General features: G+C 37.8%; 1 protein-coding gene and 1 long non-coding RNA gene across 2 annotated transcripts; one reads left to right on the top strand and one right to left on the bottom strand.

The window, feature by feature from the left end:
• LOC113315117 lies at positions 1-1131 on the bottom strand. The gene is made up of 2 exons (XR_003342751.1): positions 712-1131; positions 1-606 (listed from the first exon to the last, which is right to left on the bottom strand). It is a non-coding gene; the product is annotated as an uncharacterized LOC113315117 (long non-coding RNA).
• Positions 1132-11326: 10195 nt separating this feature from the next.
• On the top strand, positions 11327-12226 carry LOC113316727 (formin-like protein 7). Its single transcript, XM_026564873.1, has one exon. The coding sequence runs from the start codon at positions 11327-11329 to the stop codon at positions 12224-12226; it is 900 nt and encodes a 299-aa protein (XP_026420658.1).
• The last annotated feature ends 345 nt before the right edge of the window (positions 12227-12571 follow it).

Below are 12571 nucleotides of genomic sequence, written 5' to 3'. Positions count from 1 at the left end.
TCTCGGAAATCTCCAAATGCTTTAACTTTTGAGAATGAGACAATCGCAGTTGATTCTGTGATCAACAAGGTGAAAATACAATTGTTTTATTGCTGCAGAAACTCTATCGAGTTAGGAGGCTCCTCCTTAGATTACATTCTAGCTAACTGGGTTTCTTTTTTCTTAACATAGTTTTTTAGGCTCCTCCTTAGATTACAAATCAGCCTTAATATTTTATCGAAGGCAATCCGAAATTACCATTGAAAGGGTCGAGGATGGTGGACTTTAAACCAAAACAAGAGGCTATATTACCACGTAGCATGAAAAGAAATGAAGTGGCACTGCCGATTGTGAGGCTAACTCCTTGTATGGGTGGAGTTTGCGTCAAGGATGTAGAATGAGAGTTACGGACATGCCAAGTATATTGTTATAGAAGGATGCAGAAAATGCCCACTTGATTGCCCCTAAGCTGTCTTTTCGAAGCCCGTTATGGTTTCCAACTATAATGGGTGCTTGAATGAAGGACAAGGCATTGGAAGCAGCGAATGATAACCGGACAGAAAACATGGTAAGATATATCTCAAGAGTCAAGAGAGCTATCTGCTTCACGTTTATCCATCAAGAAACCTGTCAGGAAAAAAATATTACATAACAAAATTTTGCGATTATCAGATCTAGCACTTCCCCCTAACGAAAGCAAAACACTTAATTGAACTAGACAAGGCAGTATACCTACAAAGTTGGCTGATGGGATTCAGTTTGCGCCTTCATGTTATGGATCCAGAAGAGAAAGCAGTTGAGCGTATTGTGCAACACTAATAGCAGGTGCATTGGCACCGGCAAGGACATGAGAAACTGAATCCCGCGGCTTCGTAAGTCCTTTGGATAACCATATTCAATTTCCAGCAAGTAATCTATGTCCATGTTTGTTGCAATGGTCACCAAATGACCATTGTTGGTAAAGGACCTTTGATTTCTCGGGTCACTGCGAGAAACATTCGAAGTTGCAGATTCAACAGAATTGATAGAAGAGGAGTTGATACCTTGATGTTCTTCTTCTTATCTGGCATGATTATATATATCTTTGATAAGAATAGAAAGAAAGAAGAACAACAAGGTATCAACTCCTCTTCCACAATGAAATCTAGTGAATGTATTTTGTTTCTCACACAACCGTGTAGAGATCTGTTTATTGATTGTTGTATATAGGGAATACTAAATACAAAGAGGTTACAAAGATCCAAATACATAGCAAAGAAAATCAAATAATAGGAAGACTGATAACCAAATACTTATCGAGCTAAAAGGAAGGAGGACTGACTTTGTTACAACTTACAACAACCTAATCTGCTTAACAGAGAGATGATACTGTACAACAACTTAATAAAGTTTCCGTAGTTTTGGTATTAGGGAATCTCTACAGATACCATGAAGATTAGAGAGACAGATTATAGTTGTTTAAAATTGTCATAACGATTAGGTAGACAGATTACAGTTGTTTGAAAATATCATAATGATTTTGTATCTGTAATCATACACTTTTTTGTTGAGTTTACGATGTTTAAACTGTTAGTTTAGATTTACTTCATTTGTGATAATGCTTTGTCATTTTTATTTTATTTTTGATTGGATAATGCTTGCCATTTTTATTGTATATTGGCTTCCTTTTTATTTAATTAAGTTTCAAATTGTACATGTTATATGAACTTGAAACTAGTTCAAATGAGAACAGCAATACTACAATTTAATACTTGATCAATTCTGTGATTACATTCTTTGTGTATCACTAAGTCATACTTGACATCTTTTTTAGCAGAATATCACAAAGAAAATCACGGATCCATTATGCTTTCGGTTGATTAGTTTTCGTTTATTATTTCTATTTTTTCACGAATCCTTAATGGTCACTAGTGATATCACACGCGCTATGCGCCTGCTACCTGAACCCAGCGCGTCTATGTGTAATAATTTCTTTTCTGCACTGGGTTTTTAACTTGAAATCATTTACAATCTTCATCTTTCGTTGACTGCTCCCTTCTTAAATCTTTTGCAATCTTTCACGACTATACTATCGGAAATGAGACGGTATTGGTAAGGACCCATTTGAAACTATAACTTTTGATGACGTTGATTATTGTTTAAAGAATTAAGGATGTTAAATTTGTAACGGTCTTTTCCTTTGTAGTAGTGGCATTTACATTATTTTATATCCATTCACGAGGTAATACATGATCTTCATTTACTTAACAACAAGAGATTTTAGTATTGGAGTGAGCTAAAAATTACAAAGTGAATTACGTCATGTAAGGCACAATCCAGATTTCAGGTAACAAATCAACTTTTGTTCATTAGTTCCATCTTTTCATTACCTATAAAAGATTTCATTTGGGGTTTTCCGGTAAAATAATTGTAAACACCTATGTGATTGAGCATGCCTTGTACAATGTTCTCAAGACTTTTTTAGCAAACCACCTTAACTTTCACAGCACTATTTGGCAATGTTTCTTGAGTAACGTTAACTAAGTCGGTATGTATTCTAATTTTTGCTTCTCAGCCTCGTCTGTCTTGCTATTGTCAATTTTTCTAATCTCTAGTTTTGTTTAACTTATTTTTAGAAAATGTTCAAGCAATTGTATGATTAGTACTACATTTTTGTGGTTGTTGTTTAGTATTGTAGTGCTTAACCAAGCGTGTTAAAAGAAGTACAGTGAGATCTTGAATGACATTTAGAACCAGCTATATACATAAGCCCTGCTAACCTAGCCAGTCTATTACTAAGGTTTAATCTACTGCATGCCGTTACCTCTAAGTTTATTTTTGATTTCTTTATCTTCGGTCATCTTTTTCGTATGATGCAAGCAAAGGAGTAAGGGCACAGAGATGTAGAGGCAACACTATGACAAGGCTAGGGATTAGTTGGTGACAGGCTCTTAAATTTCAAAGAGACTAGCAGCACTAGCTTGACAATACTGGGCTTGGGCCTCATGGGGGCTTGGTTAGGTTAGGTTAGTGTTTAGAAAGAACGATTTTTTTGGGACCATGGTTTTTTTTTGGGGACCATGGTTTTATTTTGGATAAAGACATTAGAAGTAATTCTAGGTCATCCTATATTTAGTTATTTTCTAGTCTACCCTCTTAATTAATTTTAGGTATGATTAGTGAAATGATTTAGTTAAAAACAATTAGTGAGATTAAATTAAAAGATGGGTTTATTATTAGTTGAGTAGAATTATTGTGAGAGTAGAGTTAGAGAAGATGTAGGAGAAAAACATGGAAAATAAAAAAAAAAATCCAATTCACCCCCTTTGAGTATTCCAGTGATATAAACTCATTTGATTCTTCATTTCCATCCTCTCCTAGAATATTTGTTAATCTTCAAAATGATCCGGATTTGGCTTATTTCTTAGATGGTGATTGTATTCTTCCCCAAAATGAAACTCAAGATGAAAATGATGGATTTTATCAACCACAACCGGAGGAAGAGTATTTGGGTGAACAGGTATGCTCCAAACTTAGATAATGTATGTTGAATTGGTAAAAACTTCCCCAAAAATATAAATTTTTGAACTGGATTTTGCACAGTTCGGCTACATTTTATGAAGAACATGTAACCGAACTGTTCTGAAGGTGTAGTTCGGTTGTCTTGTGAGATTAACAAGTAACCGAACTCATTTGAAGATGTAGTTTGGTTACTTTATCCAAACACGCAGGTTACCGAACTCCATATTAATGAAAGTTCTGAGATGCAGTGTTATGTTCGGTTGGTTCGCAACTAACCGAACTTTACGTAAAAATAAAGTTTAACTAAGTGTATACAGTTCGGTTGGTTCGCAAACTGCATGTACCAACTATCTAACCGAACTATGTTTAATAAGTTCGGTTGTTTCGCAAACTTGAACCTAACAGCATAACCAATCGAACTTAACAAACAAAAAAAATCTGAAGTTCCAGTGTCTAGTTCGGTTATCTACATAAAATACAAAGTAACCGAACTCTGTTCCTTTTATTAGTTCGATTGTTGCGATAACATTCACATGTTACCGAACTCTATTCCTTTTATTTGTTCGGTTGCTTTGCAACTTGCTTAACCAACCGAACAATGAGTTCGGTTTTCCCGATAAAATTATTATGTGACCGAACTTATTTGTGATTGCATTGATGTTGCTACATTTCTTGTAGATGGAATCCTAACCTATACCAATGCATGATCAACCTTCTCCGATTGGTATGTTGTTCGAAGATACATCTCATCACTACACGAATGAGTTGGTATTTGACTAACCTATTGATGCGAAGAATTGGGCTAGAGAACATGCCAAGAGAGTCAATTGCGTCTTGGTTTTGAATGGAAAAGAAAGCAACACTCTTTTTGAAATGGTTTGTGAGAGAAGTGGAGATCCCGTTGTTAGTCACAAGAGGAAGGGTTATGAGTATAAAGGAAAGACGACGAGGAAGAATACAACGTTCTCAAAGAAAATCAAATGTCCGTTCAAACTAGTATTTAGCAAGAGCAAATTAACGACGAAATGGTTTCTAGCTATGGATAAGGTGGTAGGTCGTCATAACCACCCTCGTTCGGATGATCTTGAAGGGCATGCAATGGCCGCAAGGCTCACTCCTCGAGAAATGGAAAAAATAGCCGAGTATAGGAAATTGTGTAATCCACCTTCCATAATGCTTCGCTTATTAAAACAAGATAACCCGGGTAACGTATCATCTTTTTACACCATTTACAATGCAATTGAGACGATTAAAAGGAATGAATGGAAGGATAGAAAAGTAATGCAACAATTATTTTTTTTTGGTTCAAGAGAAAGGCTATGCGGTTCAAAAGAAGGTAGGTCCGGAAGAAGAAATAACTCATCTCTTCATTTCACATCCGAAGAGTGTTTAATTGGCTCAATCATTCCATGAAGTTCTTATAATGGATTGCACTTACAAGACAAACAAATACGAGATGCCATTGTTGAACATTGTTGGTCGTACGTCGACGACGTCACCGTTTACCGTTGCTTTTAGTTTTCTAAAGGACGAGCAAGAACCAAGTTACACTTGGGCGCTACAACAAGTGAAGGTGATCTACCGAGATGATGAGATCCCCGGGGTTATCGTGACGGACAATGACCTAGCATTGATGAACGCAATAGAGAAAGTCTTCCCATTAGCACATAATATGCTTTGTACATTTCATATATGGTGCAATGTGATGAATAGGTGCAAGCCTCAACTTTCTCCACCTAAGAGGAAAGGATTGGAAGAGATTAGTAAGCTGATGGAAGATGAAAGGTATCTGTTTCTGGATAAGCCCTCTCGGAAAATGCAGTAACAGTGACAACATCAAATTTTTGGTGTGCATGTTGTATCCGTTCCATAGTACACAATCAAATACCACCAAGCGGACCTCAGCACACTCATTTTCTATATTCAATACCTTGTACTTTTGACATTTCAAAACACGAACAACATTTTTATGATCCTAAAAAAAACATCATATCTTGTATACTAATATATATAGAAAAGAACAATATATGTCAAAATATAATAAAATGACTGAGAAATCTAAATCTTGATGGTTAAGATTGAACCATACTTTTGTCGCAAAGATCTTGGAAGCCCATGAGTTTTTTTATCCCATCAATACCTCCCCGCCATCTCTTGGAGTACCATATGTTGGATTCTTTGGCGGCAAACACAAATACTTATGAGGAATGTATGAATATCTAGCACAAGGATTTTTAGGCGTCTTTCTAGGTCTCTTTACCAATATGTCTTCTTGTTCCTCTTCTTCTTCCTCTTCGTCCGAGTCTTCCTCTGATCCATCATCATCCTTATCTCCATCCTTGTCTCCGTCTTCCTCATCTTTTTCACCCTCATCATCGCCACCCTCATTTCCTCCTCCTTGAGCTAGTTCATCTTCTCCACCTTGATTATGTTCTTGACGATCCATCTCTTCCACACTCTCTTCATTAACTTGTTGGCTTACGTTGTCAACATTATCTCTATTGACACCATCCTGGATGACAACACCCGGTAATGACCCACCTCCATACTTAGCATTTTTGGTTCCACGTTTACCGACACCACAATGTACTTTGCCTCGAGGCGTGGGAGTTCTCAGATCTTCCAGTAAAGGTTGTTTTCCTCTAATGAAGAAAACTAAATATATTAGCTTAACCGATAAATGATTGACTAAATCAAATGCAACATAAGGGTTCTCAGCGTAAGGTTCAGTTTAAATAGGTTTTTTGTGAACACACCGAACTCCACATGTGTGCAAACACTGAAGAGTTCGGTTTGTCAAGGTTTTTTGCGAATAAACCGAACTCAACATTGGTCACTAATAGTAAAGAGTTCGGCTTGTCAAGGTTTTTTGTGATCAAACCGAACTCCACATGTGTGCAAATACTTTAGAGTTCGGTTTGTCAAGGTTTTTTGCGAATAAACCGAACTCAACATTGGTAACTAATAGTGAAGAGTTCGGTTTCTCAAGGTTTTTTGCGAATAAACCGAACTCCACATGTATGTAACACAACATAGTTGGACAAGTTCGGTTAAATTGAAACTCAACATATAGGGAAAAATAGCATAGTTCGGTTATATTGAAACTTGTTTTTTTTTTGTAAAGTTCGGTTACTAAATAGTTGTAGAATATTATGCGAACCAACCGAACAAGATAGCCCAGTTCGGTTACACAAAAACTCAAAATAGCGGGAAAAATTGCACAGTTCGGTTACAAGTGGAAAAAAAATTGTTACAAAACTGGTGAAGTTCGGTTAGAAAAAAGTTTTAGGCTTTTTTGCGAACTAACCGAACTGGCAGTTCGGTGACCCGATTTTGAACCCTATAAAACCGAACTGTTCTTCGTGTTCTTCCTTTCAGGAATTTCAGTTAACAAACTAGGGTTTTCTAGAAATTCGTCCTAACCGAACAACGCACTGTAACTCCCATTCGAACCCTATTTTGATGATTTCTATTCAATTAAACGAATCAAAATCAAAGTAAAAGTATGGGTTTGTTGGAAAATACCTGCGAATCGGTCGCATGGCAGAATCAGGCTTCTTACTGCGTCTATTATATTGGATTATGGATTCACTTGGCTCTTCCACTTCTCTATGAATCTCAAAATCACTTGGATTATTTGCTAGATGTCCTAATGGGGGACCTGTTCTTGGGAGTCTATTGGTTTTCTTTCGAATAACCATTCTTATAGTCGATTGATTAATCGACGATGAAAATTTTATGAATCGACGATTAATCGATGAAGATGATGTTGAAATGGGGGAAGAGGAAAGAAGAAGAGGAGAACAGTTCCTCAAAACTGTTTTTTTTTTTTGTGCGGCTAGGTTAGATTAGGATTATATTTAGGTTTTTCTTTTTGATTAAGTTAGATGTAGTTATTAGGTTAGGGTTAATTCAATTAGGGTGAGGGCCAAATTAGTAATCTCATCTGATTTTAGGACATCCCTTAACATTGTAGGGTAGGTGGTCTAATAGGACCATGGTCCCCCAAAAAAATCATGGTCCCAAAAAATCGTTCTTTAGAAAGATGAGCACCCCCTGCCACCGCTGTATAAACTTAGTTGCCTTTCAATCCGCGAACTCATTCTTTCTCATCAAACGAAAAAAAACCTTAACGTCATCTCCGCCCTCTCTCTCGGTGTCTGTAGATCCACCGATCCCTCCTTGAAGGTTTTTCTATTCCCCAAAAATCATGGTGAACTCACAAGTTATAGTAAGTGAAGAACATGCGTCGTCTAGATCTGTTGTACAATGGGATCGAGCCGTGGGATTGCGTCTAAATAATGCAGTAGTTTTGGCAGCACACCATCTGGATATATTTTCTGCAACCCCTAGCTTGAAGGACGCCTTGGTATCTGCAATGACTGGAGAAGTACCTCTATCAGCAGAGAACGCATTACGGGCTTTGACCGGAAAGATGTCGGCATTGGCAAAAGAAGGCAGCCCAAGGTTGACCGTGGAAAAGGCGGCTGAATTGTGTCCCAGTTTAGCACGCAGACCAAAATAAAGGATTTCATAGAAATTCTTGCTGTTGGCCGGGATTGGGATGAAGAGCAGGGAGATTTTCCTTGTTTATCTTATGCAAGCCACAGTTTGTCCTTTAGCCCTCCGGAGACCTGTGTACTGGATCAGGATCGATTATTTCACAGTCCGTCCTTGACAAGGACATGCTATTCAGAAAGGACATGCCAGTAGATGAGGCAGTAGACGTCGCCCTACGAGCTATCTATTTTGCTGCTTTTTCGAAAGGACGGGGAGTTGAGGCAGTTGATGTTTGTGTTGCCACTGCAGAAACGATCGTTGTAAAGCATTATGACGTTGAGGATCTACATGCAACATATGCCCCCATGGTACAGGCAAGCCGAGAGGAAATTCGTAGGAAAGCGGAATTATACTGAAACTTGAATAAGATGGCGTTGTCTCTACTTTGTACTTCTGCAGTACTTTATGCACTTTGAAATGATGAAATCAGTGATATACTGTACTACTGGGCTATATCCGAGCCACATCCCAACTTGATTTTTCTTGGTTTTTGTTTTCATTTGGAACCAAAACTAAGGTCCGTAAAGTGGTTTTGTGTTGATACCCACGGCTTGTGGTTCTCCTCATCTTCACCAAAATCCAATTCTCACACACTATACACAGCGGCATAGAGCCATAGGCTATAAACTGCAATAACCGGGCATGCATACTGGGCCTTGACATGAGGTGAGTTCAAGGGTATTTAAGTCAATTACAAAATTCTCGTATAAATCAACCAGAAGCCCTAGAGTTTCAAGAAAGGATTTATAGACGAGCAGAGACTAGTATTTTGAGTAGGGGAGGCGGTGTTGAGTGAGGTTCTCCTGCTGATGTGAATTTTCCTTTTCGAAGATCAAATGGGTCCTTATCATTGGAGTAGTACATACCTCTGTGGAGATCAAAGATAAAAGAAGACAAACTTGATATATGGTAGTAGCACCCAATCTAAAGTTTTGCTGATAAAATCTGTAAATTAGCTAGTGTTTGATAATTTCATCTCCTATTTCTTCTTCATAGAGAAACACAATAGAGTAGTCCCTACACCCCCAGTGTGTTGTTTTAGCATAAACTTTAGCAAGAACTGGTGCAATGGTCTTCAGAAAATTGGAGATCTGATACATTGGTAGTCATTCAATTAGAGGTGTTTTTAATTTTTAATGAAGTATCAAATTGCATCTGAGTAAAATGTTTAAATAATTTAAAGTTTAAACACTAACTTCACACTTCAACAACCCTGTGAGTTCTCTGTTTTAAGGAAAAAGGTTGGCACAAAGTATGTAAATGGTTTTAGTGGGACAGAATTTCAAGGTGTATTTCACATCTGAACATAGTAATTAGATCTATGTTGAGTTCACATTTCAATTTTTTTGAGAAATCTTCTTTGTAGACCTTATTTACTAATACAAGTATTTTAGTGTTTGATGATAATGCTTGTGAGTGTGTTAGTGATTGTTTGTTGGTTGAGCATCTAAAATGCGAGTGAAATTTGGTAATGATTTTTTCGTAACTATTATTTGTATTATGTGTGCAATTTGCCTAAAGTTTTTCCACCTCCCCCTCTTTATCTATGAACTGTGGAGGTTAACTATAGAAGGGATTCGCATGTTGTATTGCAATTTAGTTTCCACTTGCTTCCAGCCTGCATGCCACAAACTAAAATAAACCGGATGCTGAGTATTGTACCATACTACCCAGATTCAAGCATGCCTTCCGGATGTTATTCTCTGCAAATCGCATAGCTAGTGTTTATTTTTTCCTTTCTTTGCATAAATTTATTCAAACTTTTTCTATGGCGTCACATAATGAACGTAAGCCGGCAGATGAGTCAAGTCAACTCCCTCTGCTTGGCCAGTGAGGCCAAACTCCTTGTAATATTCTGATCTTTTAGTAGGTAAAAATCTCCCTCAGTCCGTCTTATTCTACATAATGTATTATCATTGTATTCGTTTGAAAAAAAATAAAAAATTATCATTATATTTGTTTCATTTCGATTTGTTTATACGCATTTGTCAATTGTACTTCAATTACTTTTCCAGTATGAACTCAAGAATTAGTGCAAACGAGAACAATAATTCAAACCAGAACCAATAATAAAATTAAGCATATTTTTATCGGGCCGTGAGTTATAACCCCAGAGGTGTCACCATCCTTCCACAAAAAACCCATCAAAACAAAAGTAACACAAAAACTTCATCGAAACAAAATTAACACAAAAATCCCAAATTTAAATGTTGGTCTCATCAAATTTTATGATGAAACCAAAATAAAATTTGATAAAACCAACATTTAAAATTGGAGTTTTTGTATCAATTTTTAAAAATTTGGAGTTTTTGTATCAATTTTGTTTATGATGGAGTTTTAATGGATCCCAACATTTGAGTGGGTTTTTTGTACCACAAATTTGATCATCTTGAATTTTTATGACTAGTTTTGTATTTTTATTAATTTTTTGAGGCATTATCAATCATAATTCACAAACCGTTCTACGATCACTTTCCTTCACTATCCCAGAGTCAATGTACAACATCACCTGTTACTTGCCATTTCTCGGAACAACATACCAAGACTCATAACCTGTCTTAGGAAAATCTTAGCTAAAATAACCATGAGAGGAGAGGGAGATCCACATACGATCTCATCTACATCGATGAACTACCGTCATCGTCGTCCATCCGTGTGGGATTTTTTTCTTGATTCAAGCTTTCTCATCATATTCTTGCCCGCTACAACATTCATCTTAATCTTCTTTGTGATTCCATCTAGTTTTTCTTATATTTCTGGTATTTTCAGACCTTACGCGGACGTGAAGAAAAATTTGGGTAGTCTTAATCTCGTTATAGTTTTCTTGGCTATGATTTGTGGGCTTCTTACTAGACACGCTAGTGATGACAGCGATCAAGGGACTAATACTGGTGGTGACGGGGGTCATGGCAGTCATGGAAGGACTATTTTTCGGGAGAACGGTCATAGCCTTCCGAACCCGTATCCTCAACAACAAGCATCAGTGGAGGTGGAAGAAGTGGTGGAGGAGGAGAATTCGATGGAAGCGGTAGAAGATTTGACGGAGGAGGAAGAGAATCATGTGCCTCAGCCACAGTACCATACTCATATTCATCATCATTATCATCATTTCAGTGGCAGTGGTCACCATCTTCGTCGTTATAGGCATAGTATGGGTAACCAACAGTTACCTGATGATCCAAGCCAAAGTTCACTTTCGGCACCTGAAACTTATTAACGGCCAGAACCGTCAGCTCCGCCCATACCGGTATCTTACGACACCCAATATAATAGTAACCCAAGACGTATGCCGCCATTTGATGCGTCTTTAATGGGTGGACGAAAAATTCCATCTCCGCAACCACCACCACCCCCGCAACCAGCGGAATCACACAGACTCTCCTCTCTAAGAACACCAGCACAACCACCGGAATTACTAACACCACCAAGAAGAAAGAAAGAGAGGGAGGAGAGAAGGATAACTCAGGCGATAAAACAAAAGAAAGAGGAGCTCGAGAAGTTAAAATCCCAGGTGTCCGTTCCACCTACACCTCCACCACCACCGCCACCGAATTTCTTTCAGAAATTTTTTAAATTAAATAATTACAAGAAACCAGAGTCCTCCGAACAACCTCCACCGTCAAGTTCATCTACCATAACAACTCAACATCCATCATCCCCACCTCCACCACCGCCACCACCACCGCCAAAATCGTTTTTTCAACAATTTTTCAACAGTGGTGGTAAAACTGCAGCTGATTTACCAGCACCGGCACCACCAATACCAGAAGTTGCTGACTCATCTTCCACAAATACAACGCTTAACCAAGGGAAACCACCATTACCGACGTCGGCCAAGAGTTCAAGAAAGAAAGAATATCATTTAACCATCGGCAATCAATCTCCAGTTGCCGGGATACCACCGCCGCCATTTCCAACGCCAGGGATGAAATTTTCTGCTCATGGGAATCTCGTAAGAATCCAGAATAGTTCATCTGAATTCGCCGATGAACCAGCAACAACACCATCCTATTTAAGTTCTGATGTAAACACTAAGTTTAATAATTTCATCTCTAAGGTTAGAGCTGGATTCGAAGAAGAGAAGAATAATCCGGTTGGTAGTGATGATACCTCATCGTCCTCAACAACAGCAATCCCATACTATCCTACACAACCTGGTGTTTATGAGAGGAGACCACCGCTTTAGGTTCAATATGGATGCACTGCTAGTACTGCGCGCGTGCAGTACTGCATTTTGATTGATTATCTGGCAACAATTTGTATTTCTTTTCCTGGTATTCAAACAAAATAAAATTGTTTGCATGAATTATTTTGATTCAATTATTTAGTGACAGTGTAAAGCACAATAACCAGAACATTTCAAAAAAACATAGTCACAATTTTAACATGTCAGGATGGGTCGGAGCTCTCACCAAAAGAAAAAAAAGGACGGGTTGTTGGGTGTAAGGTCAACTTATCAAAAACACAACCATGTGAAAGTGTAGTGTACTGATGTACAACTACAAGGGAATTTGGGGATAAAATAGCAGCA

Source organism: Papaver somniferum, chromosome 10, assembly GCF_003573695.1.
Source record: "Papaver somniferum cultivar HN1 chromosome 10, ASM357369v1, whole genome shotgun sequence".
Classification (NCBI taxonomy): Eukaryota; Viridiplantae; Streptophyta; class Magnoliopsida; order Ranunculales; family Papaveraceae; genus Papaver; species Papaver somniferum.
The sequence above is the reverse complement of the archived record's forward strand: the minus strand, read 5'-3'. Positions and strand labels throughout refer to the sequence as shown.

Excerpts from the sequence above, each read along its gene's own strand:
- LOC113316727 (XM_026564873.1), top strand. The coding sequence starts at position 11,327 with ATGCCGCCATTTGATGCGTCTTTAATGGGTGGACGAAAAATTCCATCT.